This window comes from Ziziphus jujuba, chromosome 8, assembly GCF_031755915.1.
Source record: "Ziziphus jujuba cultivar Dongzao chromosome 8, ASM3175591v1".
In the NCBI taxonomy this organism is placed as follows: Eukaryota; Viridiplantae; Streptophyta; class Magnoliopsida; order Rosales; family Rhamnaceae; genus Ziziphus; species Ziziphus jujuba.
Window position 1 is genome coordinate 17,172,972 of NC_083386.1, and position 22,089 is coordinate 17,195,060.

General features: G+C 29.0%; 1 protein-coding gene across 1 annotated transcript; it reads left to right on the plus strand.

The window, feature by feature from the left end:
- The first annotated feature begins 19,784 nt into the window (after positions 1-19,784).
- LOC112491010 (SKP1-like protein 10) lies at positions 19,785-21,772 on the plus strand. The gene is made up of 2 exons (XM_048470777.1): positions 19,785-20,166; positions 21,699-21,772. The coding sequence occupies exons 1-2, from the start codon at positions 19,785-19,787 to the stop codon at positions 21,770-21,772; spliced, it is 456 nt and encodes a 151-aa protein (XP_048326734.1).
- Positions 21,773-22,089: the final 317 nt, after the last annotated feature.

The window sequence follows — 22,089 nt, forward strand, 5'->3', positions numbered from 1 at the left end:
AAGAAGATGAAAAATAATAAAGATATTAATATTCATGATAATAAAAATAATAACAATAATAAGAAGAAGAATAACTATTATAACAATATTAATAATAATAATAAAAACAACAATAATAACAACATTAATAATAATAAAGATAATACCGATAATAAAAATAATAACAATAATAATAAGAAGAAGAATAACAATAATAACAATATTAATAATAATAATAAAAACAACATTAATAACAACATTAATAATAATAAGGATAATAACAATAATAATAATAAGTACAATAATAACAACAACAATAATAATAATATTAATAATAATAAGAGTAATAACAATATTAATAATAATAATAATATCAACAAGAATAACAATATTAATAACAATAATAATAAGAATAAGAATAACAATTATAACAATATTAATAAGAATAACAATAATATTAATATTAATAATAAAAATAATAATGACAACATTAATAGTAATAATAACATCAACAATAATAACAATTTAATAACAATAATAATAATAATAATAATAACAATAATAACAATATTAATAATAATAAGAATAATAACAACAATAATAACAATAATATATTAATAATTACATAATATATTACATTATAAAGAAAAATTAATTTTATATTAAATCAATTATTTGGTGCATATCTTATACATATAGTTAACTTTATGTTAAATAATAAGCACAATTTTCACAATATTTGTTATTAAAATACTGATTTGAGGGTCAAAAATTGTGAATTGAGACTTTATTTTTAACGTGGATCTTCCAAAAGCTCTTGCTTTTATGAGTATAAATGTTGAATAAAGAAAAAAAAGGAGATTGAAAACTAATTAGGCTCAGTGAAAACTTTGGCTTCACTCCATTTTATTTTTTTGAAACCTTTAAACTTACTCTCTCTACAATTTATGCTAAAGAAAAAAGATTCAGAACATAAAAATATGGCTAATCTACCATACACACATTCTTATACTACACTCATTTCCTTACCTTCTCAGTATTACAAATCACTTAAAAATAATTTTTCTCATGAATATTTGTACTTTTCGGATACGAAACATATTCAAAATATTTAACAAAAAAAAAAGAAAAAAAAGAAAAGATAGCAAAGTACTTGTCTTGTAATAATTTTATTGTATTATTTTTCCCCTCAATTCTCTCATGATTTTTTCTTTCCATCTAGTGACTTTATTTTTTCAGTCTATATTTACTGTTAACATGTGAATTACATTCGCAGCTGTAAAATTTCTTATCAAATTTCTGAAAAGATCCTTCTCATTTCATTTCAATTTTTTTTTCCCTTTCGATATCCTACTTGATTAACACTTTGAAAGAAATCGAAACAATCAATAATTTATGCACATTCATTCACATTCTGCACTTTCATTCACTTTTTTTTTTTTCCAATTTTGGCACTTTCATTCACCTTTTGCACTTTCATTCACATTTTTTTAAAAAAAAATCAATAACAAAAAATAAAATAAAATAAAATTCATGTGTCTTCTCTCTGCGTATCCCTCTTCCTCTTCTCTTTGCATACCTCCCTTCCGGCCGACCTTCTCTTTCCCTCCAGCCATCTCTTTCCCTTTAGTTCTCGGCTTCTCCCTTTCAACCGGCCCTCTCTTTCCCTTCAGCCCTCTCTTTCCCTTCAGTTTTTGGCTAGCCTTTCAGTCCTCTTCTCCCTTCCGGCCGGCCTTCTCTTTCCTTTTAGTTCTCGACCGGCTATTTAGTGCTCTTCTCTCTTCTCGGCCGGCCCTCTTTAGTCTTCTCTCTTCTCGGCCGATCACAACACACAAACATACAAACACACACACACCAGATTTGCATATCACAAACATACAAACACACACCTGATCAATCCCTTGGCAGATCATGAGAGAGGGCCAGCCGAGATCTCCGCCGACAATTTCCACTGACAATCGATTTCTCCACTTCGTTTCCACCGTTATCCACCCAAAAAACAAAAATCTCACCAATATCTGAAAATTCATGTGACATCCTTCAACTTCGGCGACATTCCTCCGGCAATCCTGATAAAACTTTTTAGCCCCCTATCAGTGTCAGCGGCGGCTGACACCCAATATTATCGTCAACTTTGTTTCACTGCATGTTTCCAATGAGTATTAGACAAAAACTTTCAGCTTTTAAAATTTTTAAGGGATATTGGCAGCTAAGAACCGCATACTTTATCGGGGTTGACACAGTACACCCTAAACTTTTTTTCCTGACATTATGCACCTCAAACTTCCTTTTTGTTTGCACCGTTGGTCTTTCTGTTAAAAATGCTTAATGGAATGGTCAGGCGATGGTAGATCATGTAATTTCACATACTATCAGGTAATTTCACATACTCTTTTTCTTCTTCTTTTTCTTCACAGACACCACCAAATCTATACAGAAGAAAGGTCTTCACGGGTATCATAAAATTGATCTTCTTGTTCATCACTGCAATTAATCATAATTTTTTATCCCTTATTATTTTGTTTTCTGCCCATGAAATCCTAACTTGAAAAAAGAATAGGAAAAATAAAATAAAATAATAAGGCTCCTATTTAGAATGATAAAGCTTTTCAATTTTATTTCTTGAAAGATGTCTTAAAAAAAAATCACCCTTGAAAAAAGAAATAGAAATACCCATCAAAGATCTAGCAACAAACAATATATTCAGTCCTATCTAAAAATAAACAAATTGATTTCGAAACACAAGGAAAACCCATATGAAATGCAAAAGCAAACACACTAAGGAATAAACAAAAAAGAAAGAATTTGGCTGATCTGGGTTGTCTTGAAATTTTAGTCAAACCCTAGAAATCCACTCAATCACATATATTTCCACCTTCAAAGCAAACCTTGATGCTATCTCTCTCTCTCTCTCTCTCTCTCTCTCTCTCTATGTTTCTCACACCCACAGGAGTTTCCCACTTGGGGAGGCAAAGAATACAACTAAAAAATAAAAGAACAAAATTTTTTTGATAATCAAAAAATATAAATTATAAAGAAAAAAAAAGAAACAAAACAAAAATTGCCTTGATACGGGCGTCTTAGTAGCACGAAGGAAAGGAAAGAAAAGGTGAAAAAAAGGCTGGGAAGGTGGCATTTTTCTCTTTTTGTGTTTATGTTTACGTAAGCGTAAAAGAAGAAAAAGAGATCTAGAGTTTGGATTTGAAGTTTGTGTGCAATGGGGAACAAGTTTTGCAAGAAAGAAGAAAAAGAAAAAGATGAAGGAGAAGAAGAAGAAGAAAAAGAATATGTGAAATTACCTGATCTATCCTTGCTTAATTAGCATGTGCACAGCATATGATCATTCCGTTAAGTATTTTTAACAGAAGTACCAATGGAAGGAAGTTTAGGGTGCATAATAACAGAAAAAAAAATTTAGGGTGTGCTGTATTAAGCCCGATAAAATTCGGAGTGCTTAGATGCCAATATCCCAATTTTTAATAATGTTCAATTATTATTTTACCCCTTTTGAGTTAAATCTAATGGAAAATTACTAACAGCAAAAAGTTTTTTTTTAAATGTTTCAAACCACGTGGTAAAGTTATTCTATATGATATTAACCCTATTCTTATAAATAAGATAATATTCATACAAATTATAATATAATTACCTAATAAAGATTAGTATGGTTATTTGATTCTAAAAATTTTTCCTTACTCTTATTTTTCACTTTTATACCAAATGTAAAATAGTTTTTCATCATCTATGTCATATCAAACAACAAAAGAGAAAAATATAAATTTGTCCATCCCTAAAATTCTCCATCCCTCTTTTATTTTTTATTTTTTATTTTTTTATTCTTTTTCTATCATTTCTATTTTTCATCCCTCCTACTAACTAGATGTTTATTAATTAAGATGGCTAGATGCTACTAGAAATTGTGGAAGTTAGATCAGTAAAGAAAGTGAAACAAATTAAGAAATTATGTTATATATATATATATACATATTAGACTTTAAGAAATTAGGCATAAATTAAATATGTTGTATGCTAAAATACTCTCCTAGGAATTTTTAGAAAAAGATACCGTTCTTTTTGGTCAACTTCTTCTTCTTCTTCTCCATCGGAGCCACTATTTGGAATTTTTATTTACGTCTCAGACATGGAAACCCAAAACAAAAATTTTCTTCCATCAAATGCCATTGACTTTAGTCACATGCATGAGGTGCACATGTGTCCATTCCGATAGCTTTCTTTCATCATTTAGAATTATTTTAAAATGATAGCAAAACAGTGGTACCTGTGGTAATGTATCAAAATATTTAGATCAAGGTAGTAAAGTATATAACACACTGAAGTTTAGGAAGGTAATTGTATTTTATCCAAATTTAATTGATTAATATAAATAAAAGAAAATAATAGGCATAAGTAAAGATGTATAACAAAATTTAAGGACCCTAAAAAGACATGTGACAAATTTAGTCGAACAAAAAGATTTAGAAAGGTTAAAACACATGCATTCAAAACTTAAGTGATAGGACCACCTCCGGTCTTTCTCAGACATCCGAAGTGCTTTCATTTAGGCAACCCCCATCAAATTTTCTACTGAAAATTTGACAAAATCTCTCCACATATTGGATATAATGTAACAATACAAGAAAAAGCATTACTCATGGATTTCTCACCCAAAATCAACAATAACCATAACAACAATAACCCACTACAATAATGTCATTATCAAACTCCACAAATCCACATCAAGGGTTCTAAGACCCAAGTCCCACAGAAATAAAAATAAAATATAGAGTTATACATAATAGGTTAATTTATCAGAGTCGTCTAAGGGAAATGTAATGGTTAAAGACCAAATGGTATTATATATACGTAAAGTCTAACAAGTATGAAGAAAGGAAGGCACATGATCGACAACAATATTAAGACAATGATATTGAAGTAGTGAAGTCAAGGAAATAATAAGGAAGATGCCTAGATGTGATAAGAACAATTTCTTAGCTAAGGTTTAAAGAAAACAATTTAAAAACAAAATTATGAAACAAGTTTAGTAAGTAAACAAATAGTATAATATAAAAATGGTCATTATCCTTTAAAAATCCTTTCTTTTAAGACCTACTTTTATTCTTTGAAAATTTCTTTTTTTTTTTTTGGAAAAAAACTTTTACAAAACTTATAATTATTCCCAAAACATAAATATTCTCATAACTAATAAGATAAAGTAGATAATATCAAAAGTCTTGTGTAAAATAACTTTTCCACAAAACATAGTTCATATAATACTAACATTCATATGTAATATATTCTTGTATACCATATAATATCCTTATGTATCATAACTATTATCGCATCCTGTCATACAATCACACTTCCTAGTGTGTCATAGACTACGGGGGAGGGGAAACTTCCATGTAACCCTTAGTGTCGTAAACTGGGACCTCATCATCCTATCTCATAAAACATGTGAGAGGATGGGAATAAGCACGCATAACTATATATCCATCATATCAAAAATCCATGCTATAGTAATGGTATCCATAGAAGTCCACAACATATTGACCATTATATAAATTACCATTTTCCTCGATCATCATAAATAAATAATTTCCCATATGTGTACAAATCTCTATTTTTTACTCCCAAATACATATGTCGGTTCGCATCTCCCTCTCTCTATCATATACATTTTTAAACTCATTTTATATTTAAGACATGTATATACAGAGAGTTGCTGCAAAAAGGACCGATGTGCATGTCTTGGAGTGCACCATCAACTACCATTTCTTTTCTCTGTTAGGTGCGTTGGCACCTTTTTTTAGGGGAAAAAAAAAAAGGCAAAACATTTACTGAATCTGCACCACCACTTGGGCTTCACAAATTAAAAGCAGGATCCATTTTCGAGAAAAAATAAATAAATAAACAAAAACAACAATGTCTCACAGCAATTTCTCTCTCTCTATCTCTCTCCCACCCATCATTCTAGCATTTCAATTAAACGGTGCATTGCCACCCGTTTTGAAAAAAAAAACCACAACACGTTTTCTCCTTCTCTCCGCCCAGTACAGTTCGTCTCTTTTTTCTTTCCTAAATCCCTAAACCAGAACTAGTTCCAGCTTCTCTTCCTTTCTTTCCTCTCACCCACTTGCCGGCCAGCAGCTCACTGCAGTCACATAGCATTTTCAGTTTCCTTCTCTTCCTCTCTCATTTTGCATTTTGATATGCTTAGATTTTTTATTTTCCAATCTGTAATATGTGTTTGTTCCTTTTTTTTTATATGCTTATTTTTTAGTGCGTTTGTTGCTTGCTTATTTTGAGTGCGTTCTTTGCTCTGTTGACATGATATTCCTCATCTGTATCCAACAACAAGAATGATTTTTTCAATAAAAATTTTGATTAGGATCTTAAAATCTCCAAGAAATACACAACAAAGCAAGAGTTGAGCATGTAAAAATTATCTACAATAGAGTTGAAATGGTAGAATGGTGGGCGGGAGAGAGAGAGAAATTGCTGTTTTTGTTTGTTTATTTATTTTTTCTCAAATATGGGTCCTGCTTTTAATTTGTGAAGCCCACGTGATGGTGCAGGTTCAGTAAATGTTTTGCCTTTTTTTTTTTTAAAAAAAAAAAAAGGTGCCAACGCACCTAACAAAGAAAAGAAACGGCAGTTGATGGTGCACTCCAAGACATGCGTACCGATCCTCTCTGCAGCAACTCTCTGTATATACATATTTTAAATTTTTTCTTTTTCACTTAAATTCATTTTACTTCTAATTAATTTATATCCCTTATCTATACATATTTGTTTTCGTTTTTCATTTATACACATAATTGTTTACAAATATAATTATTTAGTAAGAAAAATAAATATAATAAAACAAAATAAAAATTTTTATTCTAATTTCTGTTTTAATAAGAGAGAAGAGTTTAGCATCATCCTTTTTCAGTTAGGCTTTTTTATTTTTCTATTTTTAACCACACTTATTTTTAATTTAACTTCATTTAAAATTTTAACAAAATCAAAATTTTCATTTTTCCTTTGGCCTTAACTAATGTTTACCTGTTTTAATATAAATTTGTAAATAGATTTATTTGATTCACAAATTATTTTTGCAAAATCATTGAAAATTATTTTTACCCAAAAAAAAAATTAGAGTTAAAATTTGGCTTTACTTAATTTAATGAATTTTCAAATTAACTTAACTGTAAATTTCTAATTTTCTATTAGCTATTCTTAATGTGATTGTTTTAAGTTATTATTAATAAAAATAACATACTTTTCATATATTTTCCATAATTTATAGGTTATTCATGAGAATAAATGGCAATTTATAAACCTCTATTTATTTATCAATAAATGAATAATTTATTGATTTATCAATAAATGGTTATTTATTAATTTAAAAATAATTTATACTATTTTTGAAAAATAATTCTACTACTTGTATAATATATATTAATAAGGCAAAGATCAATCAAGCTTGATGAAATCTACACAGGGGATTGATCATTGCACAATCAACAAATAAAATAAAAAATCAATGGAGAATTTCATCATACAGAGAAGACTACTAATGGAAAGAATCACACTGATAAATATAAAGAAAATCGTTATTGAGTTGGCCAATTAGTTGACATCTACTTATGGAAAACTACCCCGGACTATGGATCAACTAATTAAATTATTATTTCAAATCTTATTTCCTTTTCTTGGTAAAAGCGAAAAAATTTAGATGCATATTTTAGAGAAAAGATAAATTGAAAAAATAAATAAAAGCTTAAAATTTTCTTATTATGTATGGTAAATGTTTATATATATTATTTGTTTTTTTTTTCGTATAAGTTCAATCAAATATAAATATATATATTTGATGGGTCTTAAAGGATTTTTTTTAAAAATATTATTTTATGCATTTAAGGAATTTATTCACTTAGTACACAGGATCGAACGATTTTATTTATTTAACGAGATTATTTATTTATTGAATATTTATTAGTTGAGGTTTTACGGTACTATGCTATGTTGTATAAATATAATATTATGTTTAGTGATGCATTGTAATGTACTACTTTATTTTTATAGTTTTACATGTTTTAATTGTACTTTTATTTTCATTGTGTTAACATTTAATTATTGTTATTATTATTATTTACTATTTCCATTAATGTTGTTGTTATTAGTAATAATTATGACCATAGTTTCCTGTCAAAACAAACAAGAAAAATTGATTATAATACTATTATTTGGTTGTTTATTTTTTTATATTATTCAATAATTACATGCTATCAATAAAATTGCTAATGTTATTGATTGTTATTTGCTATCAAAGTAAGCTCTTGTTAAGGAAGTGGGGAGTAATGTTGTTCATCAAATGGATAGATCCTATCTTTTTGTAGCTACAAGTGGTAAGGCGGTGACATTGGCTTCAATTCATATTTTAAAAGCTTTAGATAATCTAAAATTGGGTGTTGGTAAGGCTTCATCTATGAAACAGTCTTAAGGATGTGTCCATTAGTGTGTTACCAGCGATGAATGATTCAATGGATGCTTCACCTGTAAAGAAGAAGGGTGATATTATTATCAAATTAACTTGGATGCCTATAAGGAATGCATCTCCTTGTGTAAACATTATTTAATCGCCCGAGTTCATTCTAAAGGAGATACTCCTTGGACTATTGCTGCTTTGACAGATAAATTGCAGGCGAATTGGAAGCCCAAGAATTGGAGATTAATTTCGCTTGGAAAATGTTACTATCATGTATTATTAATTTCTAATGCTGATAGATACCGTATTTGGTCCATGGGTCCTTTTCATTTAAGCCTAGGATTGTTCATCTTCAATCTTAGGTTCCTAACTTTAAGCGTGTCATCAAAAAACCAAAAACATTCAAGTTTGGATTAGATTTTATGAGCTATCTTGGGAGTATTAACATCCACAAATCCTGTATGATTTGGCAAGGGACATTAGGGTTCCTCTAAAGATAAACAAATTCCACATATGAAGATATCTCCTAAAGCGTCTAAGGGGTATTTATTTTAAGCCAATAAGAGAAATTTATAAATGTTTCTCTCTTTTGTTGTTTCCACTTTGTGGTTTTTTTTTTTTTTTTTTTTCCTCCTGAAACTAAATATAACCTCAAAGAAACCCACTTTTTTATTGAAACAAAACGTAGATTAGTATTTGAAGTTGTATAAATTACATAATCATAAAACCACATAAAATAATAAATAAATTAAAACTCACTTTTTTATCAACATAAAACAGAGGTTAGTATTTAAATTAATATACATTACATAATCATAAACCAAATAGAAAAATAAATAAATTAAATCGTAATAAAACATATTTAACTTTCTACATATATATATATATTAGAAAATGGGTTGAAAAAAATCCAAAATATATAATAAAATTATTGGTGAGATTACGGTGCGAACAGTCCATATGCATCTATATGCAGACGACCCGTGAGTAAATAAATGATATTAGTATTATAAAACATATAAAAGATAAAAAGAGATTTTTTAAAAATTTGAGGGTATTTATGATTTTTTATATTAGAATGTCAGATAACCGAAGAAAAGCTAACAGCAAAGGGTGTTTCTGAAATATTTCAAACCATCGAAAATAAAATTTGAAATAAAAATAAACCACACAAAATTTTTAGCCCCAAAAAATATTATTAGGTCAAAATTATGCTACCTTCTACTTTTCTCAAATTTTCATTTAGGGAGTGTAAAACATATAATTCCTTTATTTCCAGTTCTGTTAATTTTTAATAGAATCTAAAAAACTCATGAGCAACTCATGTAATCCTATAATTGTTTTTTTATTATTTTTTTAAATTTTTGCAATTAAATTTGAAAACAAAATTTAATATAAAATGATTGCAATAGTTTTTGATCTCTGAGATGCTGATATCGAAGACTTTTAGGGAATAGTTTCAAGTTTCAATTTGATCGTCAGAGAAGAGATCTATTTAAGAACCCAGAACTTTTGATCATCGTAGCCATTTTTTTCCACTCACCACTGATGAAACTTTCTCAGGAAACAAACAATGTATCCTTAAAAAAAATAATAATAATAAAATAAATAAATAAATAAATCCAAGAAAAGCTTATATAAAGATCAAATTCGTTGGATGCACGGCTTACTATAATTGGTCGTAATCATCCATACTCTGGGGTTGAATGTTTGAGTTATAGCAATTAAATAGAAAGCTTCAAATTTCAACCTTCTAAACACATTCCTCCAATCACAACATTCCAAAACACCTCATGTACAAAATCATCATCATATCCTACAATATTTTTTTACATCAACTAAAAGAAGAAAACAAGTAAACCTCAAGAAACACCGGGTAAAAATTCCTCTTTTCCAAATAGGGTAGGGTAAAAAACTCAATCCCTCTTCAAAGCTCAGCTCCTCCTTAGCTTGTTCAGTCCCTCTCTACAATGCCTTGGAATTTTTTTCTTTTTAATCAAAATTTTGCTTTTTCAACTAAGATTAATCAAATTCACATGTACCTAGTTGCATTAATGGCAGCGGTGTTGGAAATAAACAAATAACAAAACTAAGTTATAATTACAAATACCAAATACCAAACAACAATAACAAAAAAAATAATAAACAACTATTCAGAGTTTAAGATGGTCTATTTAGTTGGATCGAGGCACGCAATAATGCTGTCCTTAGAGAAGATATGCCCCTTCTTTGGGTTGTCTAACGTTCTCTCCCAAAATACAACAATCCTTCAAGAATCTTGTGTGTAGCTAAGAATTCCCATGAACTCCTTAGAACTCCTGTAATGCTCAATATATATATACTAAAATGTATTTGAAAGTAATAAAATAATTTTATAATAATAATAAAAAAATATGGAGGATTTGAGAGGAGTATTTAGAGAGAAGAAGAGAGAGAATAAATAACTTTCTATTGTTGTGTGTTTCAAAATGTAAAAGAAAGCTCCTATTTATAGAGTTTGGAGCAAAAGATAGTTATGGATATAGATGATTTTTAGGAATAAAAATAGTAACAAAATAAACGCTAGAAACCAAATTAACGTTAATAAACTAATATACACATGGAAACAGTAAACAAAATAGGAAACTAACTTTTACTAAATGACTAAATACATACTTTAAAAGGTATTATTTTGTAGGAACTAAAAAATAACTTAGACTTAGTCTTTCAGTAAAATCCTCCTTCATTTAATATATAAAATAATATTTAATATATATATATATATATATATATATATATATATATATATATATATATTTTAAATCAATTATAACAATCCCCCACATTATTTAAAAATATGAAAATATAACTTTATAAGATAAATATATTATTGAGCATTTTTTACTATGCAATGGGTGTAGGTACATTCTGGATTTGAACCAACACTTAGTATTTATAAGTTTCCATCTGAAAGAACCATAGTGAACTAAGTCTTAAACTAGGCTCTTTGAACCAGATTTTTCACTTGCAATACATACAGTATAGGTAATTCTTCTTGAGTTCTATTTTTGGTTTACGTTTTAATGGTCATGCATATGTTTCTTGAATCATGAGTATTTTTAGGGAATCGACTGATTTCCCATGGTAGCGACCACACTACGATACTACTTAGGTGAAACCTCAAAGGGACGTCTGTGATCAACTCCCTACAAATGTACATGCCTTGGTTTCATTCAGAGTTATACTCTTCCTATACCATCATGATTTTAAGCACTATCACCATAGGAATTGAACCAAGAAATTTTCCTCAATTATAAAATAGTGCTTCATAGTCACACTCTTGTTTTGTTTTTACCCATTGAACCTTTTTCATGGGATCTCCAATCACAAAGATTGGGTGTCCACTGTGGTGATTATATTTATATGCTTCAGTCCCATTCCCCTCGATGATTCAATAACTCGCACGTGCTCTAAGCCTTTTGTAAGTGGGTCCATAGTATTCTTTTCAAATCTGACAAAATCAAGAGAAATAACACCATGTGTTAGTAATTGTTTAATTGTTTTATGTCTAATCCTTATATGTCTCCTCTTCTCATTATTATTTTTACTCTTTTCTTTTGCAATAGTTAATTGACTATCACAATGCAAAGGTACAGCAGGAATTGGACGAGACAAAATTGGTATGTCTGCTAGAAGACTTTTCAACCATTCATCTTTATTACTGGCAAGGTCTAGAGTAATGAATTCGGCTTCCATGGTTGACCTAGAATTTATGTTGACTTCCATGCTACTGCACCATCACCCAAAGTAAAAACATAACCACTGGTGGCTTTAGTTTCATTTGAATTTGAAATCCAGTTAGCATCACAAAAACCTTCCAAGATTGTAGGAAAACCAATATAGTTAATACCATAATCGATTGTACCTTTAAGATATTCAAAGATCCTTTCTATAGCAATCCAATTATTACTACTAGGATTACTAGTATACCTACTTAATCTATTAACAGCATAAGAAATATCAGATCTAATGCAGTTAGATAAATACATAAAGGAACCAATAATTTGAGAATATAAAAGCTGTGATATTGTATCACCTTTATTTTTTGTTAACTTTAAATTAGGATCAAAAAGTGTAGACACAATAATCACATAAAAAAAGTTAAACTTTTTTAATAAATTTTCAATATAATATCATTGTGTCAAAGTAATACCTGCATCAAGCTTTATTAGTTTTATGCCTAAAATTACATTAGCAATGCCAAGATCCTTCATATCAAAATTCTTAGATAGAAATAATTTTGTATCATTAATGACACTCAGATTTGTATCAAAAATAAGAATATCATCTACATATAAATAAAGGATTACACATGCATTGTCTAACAATTTAATATAAACACATTCATTAGCATCATTAATAACAAAACCATTAGAAAGAATTATACTATCAAACTTTTCATGTCATTGCTTTGGTGCTTGTTTTAAACCATAACGAGATTTAACTAATTTACAAACTTTCTTTTCTTGACCAGGAATAATAAAACCTTTAGGCTGGTCCATGTAAATCTCTTCATCTAATTCACCATTCAAAAAAGTAGTTTTTACATCCATTTGGTGAATTTCTAATTTATGAATGGCAGCCAAAGCAACTAAAACTCTAATAGCAATGATTTTAGTAACAGGAGAATAAGTATCAAAGAAATCAATATCTTCTTTTTTGTTTAAAACCATTTGCAACAAGTCTAGCTTTAAATTTTTCAATAGAGCCATCAATTCTCAATTTTTTTCCCCTAAAAATCCATTTGTACCCAATTGTTTTACAAATAGGAGGAAGATCGGTTAAAACCCATGTATTATTGCTTATTATTGAATCCATCTCATTATTAATAACCTCTTTCAAAAAATGAGCATCAAGAGAACTCATGGCTTCATTAAAAGTTTTAGGGTAATTTTTTATCAAAAAAGTTAAAAAATTATGTCCAAAATTTTTCTCAACTTTATTTCTTTTACACCTCCTAAGTTCAATTTGATTTTTGAAAGGAATAAAATTAGAAGTTGAGTTTTCATTAACTTGTTTTGAAATTTTATCTTTCAATGGAAAAATATTTTCAAAGAAAGTCACATCATGAGATTCTATAATAGTATTCACAGAAAAATCAAAAACATCAAATTTTAATATAAAAAATCTATAAATAATACTATTTAAAGAATTACCAATAAAAACACAATCAATAGTTTTAGATCCCAATTTTCTTTTTTTGTTTACAGAAATACTTACCTTTGCAAAACATCCCCACACTTTGAGAAATTTCAAATTAGGTTTCCTATTTTTCTAAAGCTCATAAGGAGTTTCACAAAATTTTTATAGGGAATTCTATTAAGTATTAAACATGCAGAATATAAAGCTTCATCCCATAGATTATTAGGCAAACCGGAACTAATAAGCATAGAATTTACCATATCAATTAGTGTTCTATTTTTCTTTTCAACTATACCATTTGATTTTGGTGAATAAGAAGCAATTACCTGATAAACAATGGCATGTGATTCACAAAAATCATTCATCTCATTAGAAGTATACTCAACACCTCTATCAGATCTCAAAATCTTTATTTTCTTTTCAAGTTGATTTTCTACTTCAGCCTTATAAACCTTGAACATATCAAATAATTCACTTTTAGAATGAATTAAATAAACATAACAATATTTAGAGAAATCATCAATAAAAGTAACAAAATAATGTTTATCACCACGAGTCAAAATATTATTACAATCACATATATCACTATGAATTAATTATAACAAAGTGGTTTCTTTTTCAATAAATTTAAAAGGTTTTCTAGGTTGTTTTGCTTGAACACAAACATCACATTTTCATAAATAAAAGAAGATTTTGGAATAAGATCTAAATTCATCGTTCTCTTAATAAAGTTGAAATTAACATGCACAAGCCTACCATACCAAAACTTAGAACATTCATCATTCGTAACAAAAGTATAACAAGTAGACAAATCATAAATATTGCAATTTATAATATTAAGTTTAAACAAACCATCATACAAATAACCTTTGCCAATAAAACAATCATTCTTCGTAAGTACAACTCTATTTAACTCAAATACAACTTTGTAACCATTTTGAACCAATAAAGAACTAACTAAAGTTTTCCTTATATCTGGGACATGCTTAAAACTATCTAAAATAGTAGAATTGACAGAGGAAAAGTTCAATTCACTTGTCCTTCTCCTATTATTCAAGCCAAATTTCCATTTCCCATGCTTACAGTTTTTGTGTTTAATTCCTGATATGAAGAAAATATTTTTTTTATCAGAACAAACATGAACATTAGCCCCTGAATCAATCCACCAATCATTTGATTCAAAAATATAATTTGTTTGTGGGCTAGAAATAAAATACCCTTTAGCATGAGAGGAATAATTTGTCTCCAGGATGTTTGCTTGTGGTTTTATGCCAAAAGATCCATGAGTATTCTGAGTAACTCCTTTTTAAAAAAAAACAATCTTTGGCCTTATGATTCGTTTTGCCACAAACCCAACAAGAACCCATCTTTTTCTGAATAATAGGTTTATCTTTTTTATCAAAATTGTTGGCATTTTGGTTTTTGTTAAAACTAATTTTCTTAAAACCTTTGGGTTTTGGTTTATAAATTTTCAGCAATATGGGCTTTGGCTTGAAAATCATTTTTAGAAGATTTTAAAGTCTCACTGTGCTTGTCTTCTATCCTAAGACAAACTAGTAATTCATCAAAAGAAAAATCTTCGGGTTTTTGTTTCAGAATTCTTTGAAAACCAGACCAAGAAGGAGGCAATTTTTTAATCAAAGAAGCAACAAGTAAAATATTATCCAACAATACCTTTCATTTTCATATCAAAGATAATATTTTCAAAATCATGAATTTGATCAAAAATAGATTTACCATTAACCATATGAAAATCTAATCAAAAATAGATTTACCACCAACCATATGAAAATCAAGCCATTTTTCAACAGAATATCTTTTAAAACCAAGTTTCTCAATCCCATATTTTTGTTCTAAAGCATCCCACAATTGAAAAGCATATTTAGTAGAACAAAAAATATGATAAATATTTTCAGACAAAGCATTCAAAATTCTACCATGGCATAACATATCTTTTTCATCAAAATCATCAGCAATAGGAACAGTTTGAGAATCCTTACTTAAATCTTTACTAGAATCCTTATTATAATCTAAAGATACAACAGATTTAAAAGAACCAATAGTTTTAGAAACAGTTTCTTTTGCATTTGAAGACTTACAAATAATAGAATAAAGACCCAAAGTAGTGAGTCAAAATTTCATTTGTTGCTGCCAATATTTGAAATTTTGACTAGAAAATTTTTCAGGTTTACAAAAACCAGAATCAACAGATGCCATAGTAAAATAAGATGCTATGAAAACAAAAGTTCTAATAAAATATCTTCTCTAAGAATGTTGGAAATAAAACAAGTAACAAAACTAAATTATAATTACAAATACCAAACAACAATAATAAAAATAATAAACAACTATTCAAAGTTCAAGATAGCTTGTTTAGTTGGATCAAGGCATGCAATAGCGTTGTCCTTATAGAAGATACACCCCCTTCTACATTGGGTTGTCTAATGTTCATCTCCCAAGATACAACGATCCTTCAAGAATCTTATATACAGCTAAAAATTTCCATGAACTCCTTAAACCTCCTGTAATGCTCAATATATATATATATACACTAAAATATATTTGAAAGTAATAAAATAATTTTATAATAATAATTAAAAAAATATGGAGGATTTGAGAAAAGTATTTAAGGAGAAAAAGAGAGAATAAATAACTTTCTATTGTTGTGTGTTTCCAAATGGAAAAGAAAGCTTCTATTTATAGAATTTGGAGCAAAAAATAGTTATGGATATAAAAGATTTTTAAGAATAAAAATAGTAACAAAATAAACGTTAGAAACTAAATTAATGTTAATAAACTAATATAAACATTAAAACAGTAAATAAAATAGAAAATTGACTTTTACTAAATAATTAAACATATATGTTAAAAGATATTATTTTATAGGAACTAAAAAACAACTACTTAGGTATTCAATAAAATCCTCCATCGTTTAATATATAAAATAATATTTAATATATATATATATATATATATATTTTAAATCAATTATAACAAGCGGCGGCAGTAGAGGTGGTTTGGGTTTTCGAGAAGATAAAAAAGATGTAGATGAGAAGCGATTGAGCACGGCAAGGCATGAGGAGCAGAAACCGATGACATTCTCTTATAGATGTCAGTCGTGGGAGGTGGATGGATGGTGGGGCTGCGGTGGTTGCAAAGGTAGAGGTGGCAGAGATGGAGGCGGAGGAGGAGCTTGAGATTAAATGGTGGGAGTCCTCGGCGGATGGGGTGTGAAATGCCCTCCCTACTGCTGATCATCTTACAGAGAAAAATGAAAGCTTTTGAAGTTTCCATAGGCTTGTTGTTTGGATGAGAGAGAAGAAAATTGAGAGTGAGAAAGGAAAAAAGAAAAGGTTTAGATAGACTCTTAAGTAAAAATTTATGAAAATAAAGAATATTTTGACCAAATTATTAATATGAAAAAAAAAAAATTATTTTTTTATTTGCCATTAGTTTTTGCTTGCAATATTCATGTATTGTTTCCAAAATATATCTTCTTGTTTTTTGGTACTAAAGGGTTTTTTTTATTCAAAAAAACTATGCCTTTTTTTAAAATTTTTTTTTTTTTTAACTTGTTGTACTCATCTAACTTGTTATTAACTCTTCAAAATGCATGTGTAAACTATGTAAACAGTCCTTAATAAATAAGAAATTAAATAAAAAGCTATCATAAATAGCTAATTCAGTTAGAGTTAAATCACACATAACTAGATTAATTATTTTTTATTTTCTCATACAAGATAAAGATTCATTTATAACTATAGTTTAAAATATCAAAAAATAAATAAAAAGCTATTATAAATAGTCAATTCGATTAGACTTAAATCACACATAACTAGACTAATCATATTTTATTTTCTCATACCAAATAAAGATCCTCTTGTTTTATAACCAACCTTTTTTATTCATTTAAAAAAAAAAAGGAACCTTTTTGAGTAAGTTGTTAAGTCCATACATTTTCCTTCATAAAAAATAAAAATTCAAATACAAAAAATAAAAATTTTGATCGATTGCACTTATATAGAGAAAAGGCGTGAGCAAAATTCTTTGGTGAGAATGTTAGAGCTTTGAAATTCTTTTGATTAAAAATTAAAAAGAAAAATGAAAAGGTTGTTATCGAAAAAATAAAGGTAAAAATAATATTTTTGAAAACTGTTAATTTATCCAATATAATACATGAGGATAAAAAAAAGGTATATTTAGCTATTTTGTTTTTATTGAATATTTTTTTATTTTTTTATTTAAAAAAAATAAATCATATTCGAATATGATAATTAATAAATATAATTTTAAATTTTAATTTTAATATGATATAAGAGATTAAAAAAAAAATCTCATATTAGATTTGTTTAATCATGTTATATATATATATATATATATATAGAGTTAGTAAAATTATTTTACAAAAATATTTATTTATCAATAAAATAATAAATTATTCATTTATTGATAAATTAATATTTTTTTTAAATGAATAATTATTTACATGGAGATATTCATTTATAGAGATTGCACCGTAAAGAAATTGTTTTTATGAAAAAATCATTCTTTATTTTTCTTCCATCATCTTCTCAGTCAAACAACTAACTTTCACTTTTTTATCCATCTTTCACTTTTTTATCCATCTTTTTACTTCCTTCTACTTTTCCACCATAACAAACACAGCCCAAAAGGGCTGTGGATTTTGCCATTGAAGAACATAACGGTTCTCAAGGTAGATCTTGCCATCTACGTGTTGTTATTTTGAAAATCAGTGGATAGATATTTCTTCGATTAATAATGGAAATTGCATTTCTATTCTTAATTTTCAAGGTGCAAATATTTTGGCGTTCTTATTTGCTTCATAGATATAGAAACCCAAAGTCAATTTTCTATTTTATCAAATGCCCTTCATCTTGGTTATATGAGGTATACATGTGTCCACTTCGTTAGACCTCCATTTACAATTATACTAAAATGACACTGAAAAAATAGTAGGGTTGGTAATGTGTCAAAATTTTTAATTCAAATGGTAAGATGTCAAAGTTTAGGGAGATTCTTTAAATTTTAACCACTTTATAGACATATAAATTCTTATTTTTTTAGACCATATTTAAATTTTAACATGAAAAAGATATGAAAACCGTTCCAAATGATACAAATAAAAACAACCAAAACTTTCAATTTTGATAAGATTGAAAATTTAGTCCAGATATCCGTTTGGATAACATCATCATCATCGTTATTATTATTATTTTGAAAACAATTAATGATTGAATGGTTTTTTTATTTCTTTTCCTGTTAATAATTGAATGAATTGTAAATTGAAGGGTGTCAAAAAAAGGGAGTTTATAGTTGCAATACCAAAATAACTCAATACAGTCCTTGTTATTTTAATTTCCTACATTACCCTTTATCTTTTAATTTTAAATTATTTAAAAATATATAATTGATTTCTTTTTTTCCTTCACTTTCCCTGTAACCAAGCAGTCGATATTGCACGGTAAAACTTTTTTCTCAGACAGCCATAAGGCCATGTTCTTTCCCACAGCTTTGATTATCCATGCTCATTCGCTTATCAGTACAGATTTGCCATTCAGTGCAAATGTAAGCAATCCAATCTGTCTATCTAATTCCATCCTTACTAATCGATTTGCTCCGAGAGGATGCATCACCATAGTTGCCGATGGGCTGATCCTCCTCATCCATGGATGTCAATGATAATGCCGCAGCTAAGACAGCTTCTTGCTTAGCGGATTTTTTTTTCGCATCTTTCCTGCTGATGGGTTTGGATTCCTCAATTGATGGAGGCACTTGGCCAAGCTTGGATGCCTATGAAGGAGCTTGATATTCTGAAGATATTGCTCTGAGAATTTAAGTTGCAGAGAGCGCATTGTTGGTGAATGCACTTGTGAACATCATTTAGACCAACCCATGTTCATGGTTCGGCGTTGCTTGCATCTCTGATAGACTCACCAGAAAATGGAAAAGCCTAACCTTAATTGAAAATAAAAATGAAGAAGATAAGGATAGTTTGGTAAAATTTAACTTTTATGGAACTGCAAAGAGATAATTTAGAATTGCAAAAAGAATCACTCGTCAAAAAATTGCCTCCATAAAATACTGCCTACTCCCTCACTTTCTTCTCACCAAAGAAATTTAACTATTCACCATGTCTGCATCAGTGAGCAACAGTAACAATGTTTTGATGAAGAGCTCAGACGATGGGATCTTCGAGGTAAAAGAAGCCGCGGCAGTGAAGTCCGAAACCATCAAGAACATCAATGACGACATGGGCACCGACGACATTATTCCGGTGGCCGAGGTTGACGGATCCACGCTGAGCATGGTCATTGAGTGGTGCAATAAGCACAGTACGAACAGCAAAATCAGCGAAGAACTTAAGAAATGGGACGCCGAGTTTTTTATGAAGGAGGATGACGAACTTTATCATCTCCTGATGGCTGCAAAATATCTTTGTGTTGGGGAATTGGAGGAGCAATTGATTCAGAGGCTTGTTGGCATGATCAAAGGCAAGAAAGTGGAGGCGATTCGTAAGATGTTTAAAATCGGAAAGGATCAACTTTTACCGCCCGAGGTTAAAGTACCGCAAAGACAATGCTTGGGCTGTTCAGTGATCACGATTCACTTTCATTTTTTCTTCTTTTTTTAACTGTCTAGTTTTGTTTTGTTGTATCGATATTGTTCTATAAACGATAATGGTTAAAACAATGAGAGGTTCCAAATCCTTTCAGGTTAATAAAAGTTTTCTTACCATATATATATATATATGCGAAGAAGCTTTTTACTAGGCATTATTGCCTCTGCTTATGATGCATGCCCGGTTGACTGCATACTAGTGTATATAGGCGCCTTTAAAAATCCTTGTAAGTCATTTGTTGGGCAGCATATATGTGTTTCTTCACTTTGATCATTTTAATGAATCAATTTAAAATAAACATTTGGTGTTGTCTTACCGTTAATCAAACTCATTAAGTAATTGTTGATTTTCAATAGATATTGCTATGTAGATTTATTCATTCTTAACCTCTTGCTTGGGTCAATATATATCAGCATTTTCTCAACGATTTTCTCATATACTCATAATTAGGTACATTTTTAAAAGAAAAAAAAATGGTTTGTATTCTTAACAATAAAAATAAGCTAATTTTTTTATGCATCTCAATTAATATTTAAAGGAAGAGCACCCCCAACAAGTTGTTTGACAATCCAATCTGCTATCGAAGCCAATATTTGATTTCACTTGGTATGTGTACTAGATTCCAGTTCTATATATCAAACGAGTGTTCCATTGAAATTTGAATTGTTTAACTCGGATGGAGTTATTGCTCGTTCTGGCCGGTCAATAGTAACTATTTGCATTATCATCATCATCATCATCATCTCATGCAAAGAGGTCAACCATGGCAAATCGGAGGCTTAACTGGTGTTAGCCAGCAAGATTCACAATTACCATGGCTGGCCTCTTTGCACTCATTCGAGAAACTATTCAATCTTCATCGGTGAGTACTGCTAGTGCCTTTGAACACAAGACATCAACGAACATCACGGGGACTGATAGCAGCAAAGCGTTGGTTTCCAATGACTAAGTCAACTCGGTTTCAGTCTCAGATGAAGCGATTGATAATTTAGGATCTGCTATGTTGCCACACACGTTTGAGACACAACAAACGGTGGCAGCAGCGTAGAAGCCTCATGCCGAGAAGGATCTTGCCTCAGCTTCCCATATGGTTTTTCAAATAAAATATAACTATTATATGTTAAAACATGAGAGGGTTTTGAAATTGCAGACAAACATAAGTTGAAATATGAACCAAAATGTGTAACATATTTACTTATATTTAACCAAAATGTGTAATATATTTACTTATATTTAGCCAAATAGCAAATTAAGCTCCCAAGAATTGAAATTGTGGATATTTGTGGAAAATTTGAGTCGTCGGACTAGCTAAATATATTATATAGTAAGTTTTATGGTTGTTAGAGACGGAATACTTTCTCATGTTAGCCAAAACTAACCGAAAAGTTTCATATTTTATGCTTTCTGTCTTAAATTGACTAACAGTGTGTCCTGTTTCTGTCTTTTTTCATTCTTTCAGAGATTTATCACATAATGACTTGACACGAACAGTTCCGTGAGTCTTTGGGAGAACCGTCCTTCCTAAAACTTCTGTAAGTAGTCCTGTTTGAAGGGTGTTAATGATCACGCTTCTCCGGGGATTTGAAAGGAAATATGCTGGAAGTTCCAGTTACCAAGAATCTTGTTAAATCTAAGAAAGCAGCGCTGAAATTGATGTATGCTTCTCTTCCATATTTAAAATAGATTATACAAAATAGAGGAACGTATACAGCTAGATATACATGTACACATCATCCAGTTTACATATACCATGCTTTCAAAGATAAAATTGACATATTTCATTGTGTGGCAAAGATAAAATTGATATATTTCATTA

Excerpts from the sequence above, each read along its gene's own strand:
- LOC112491010 (XM_048470777.1), top strand. The coding sequence starts at position 19,785 with ATGTCTGCATCAGTGAGCAACAGTAACAATGTTTTGATGAAGAGCTCA. Across the intron at positions 20,167-21,698 it reads CAAGAAAGTGGAGGCGATTC|TGTGTCCTGTTTCTGTCTTT; the intron begins GTAAGATGTTTA and ends ATTGACTAACAG.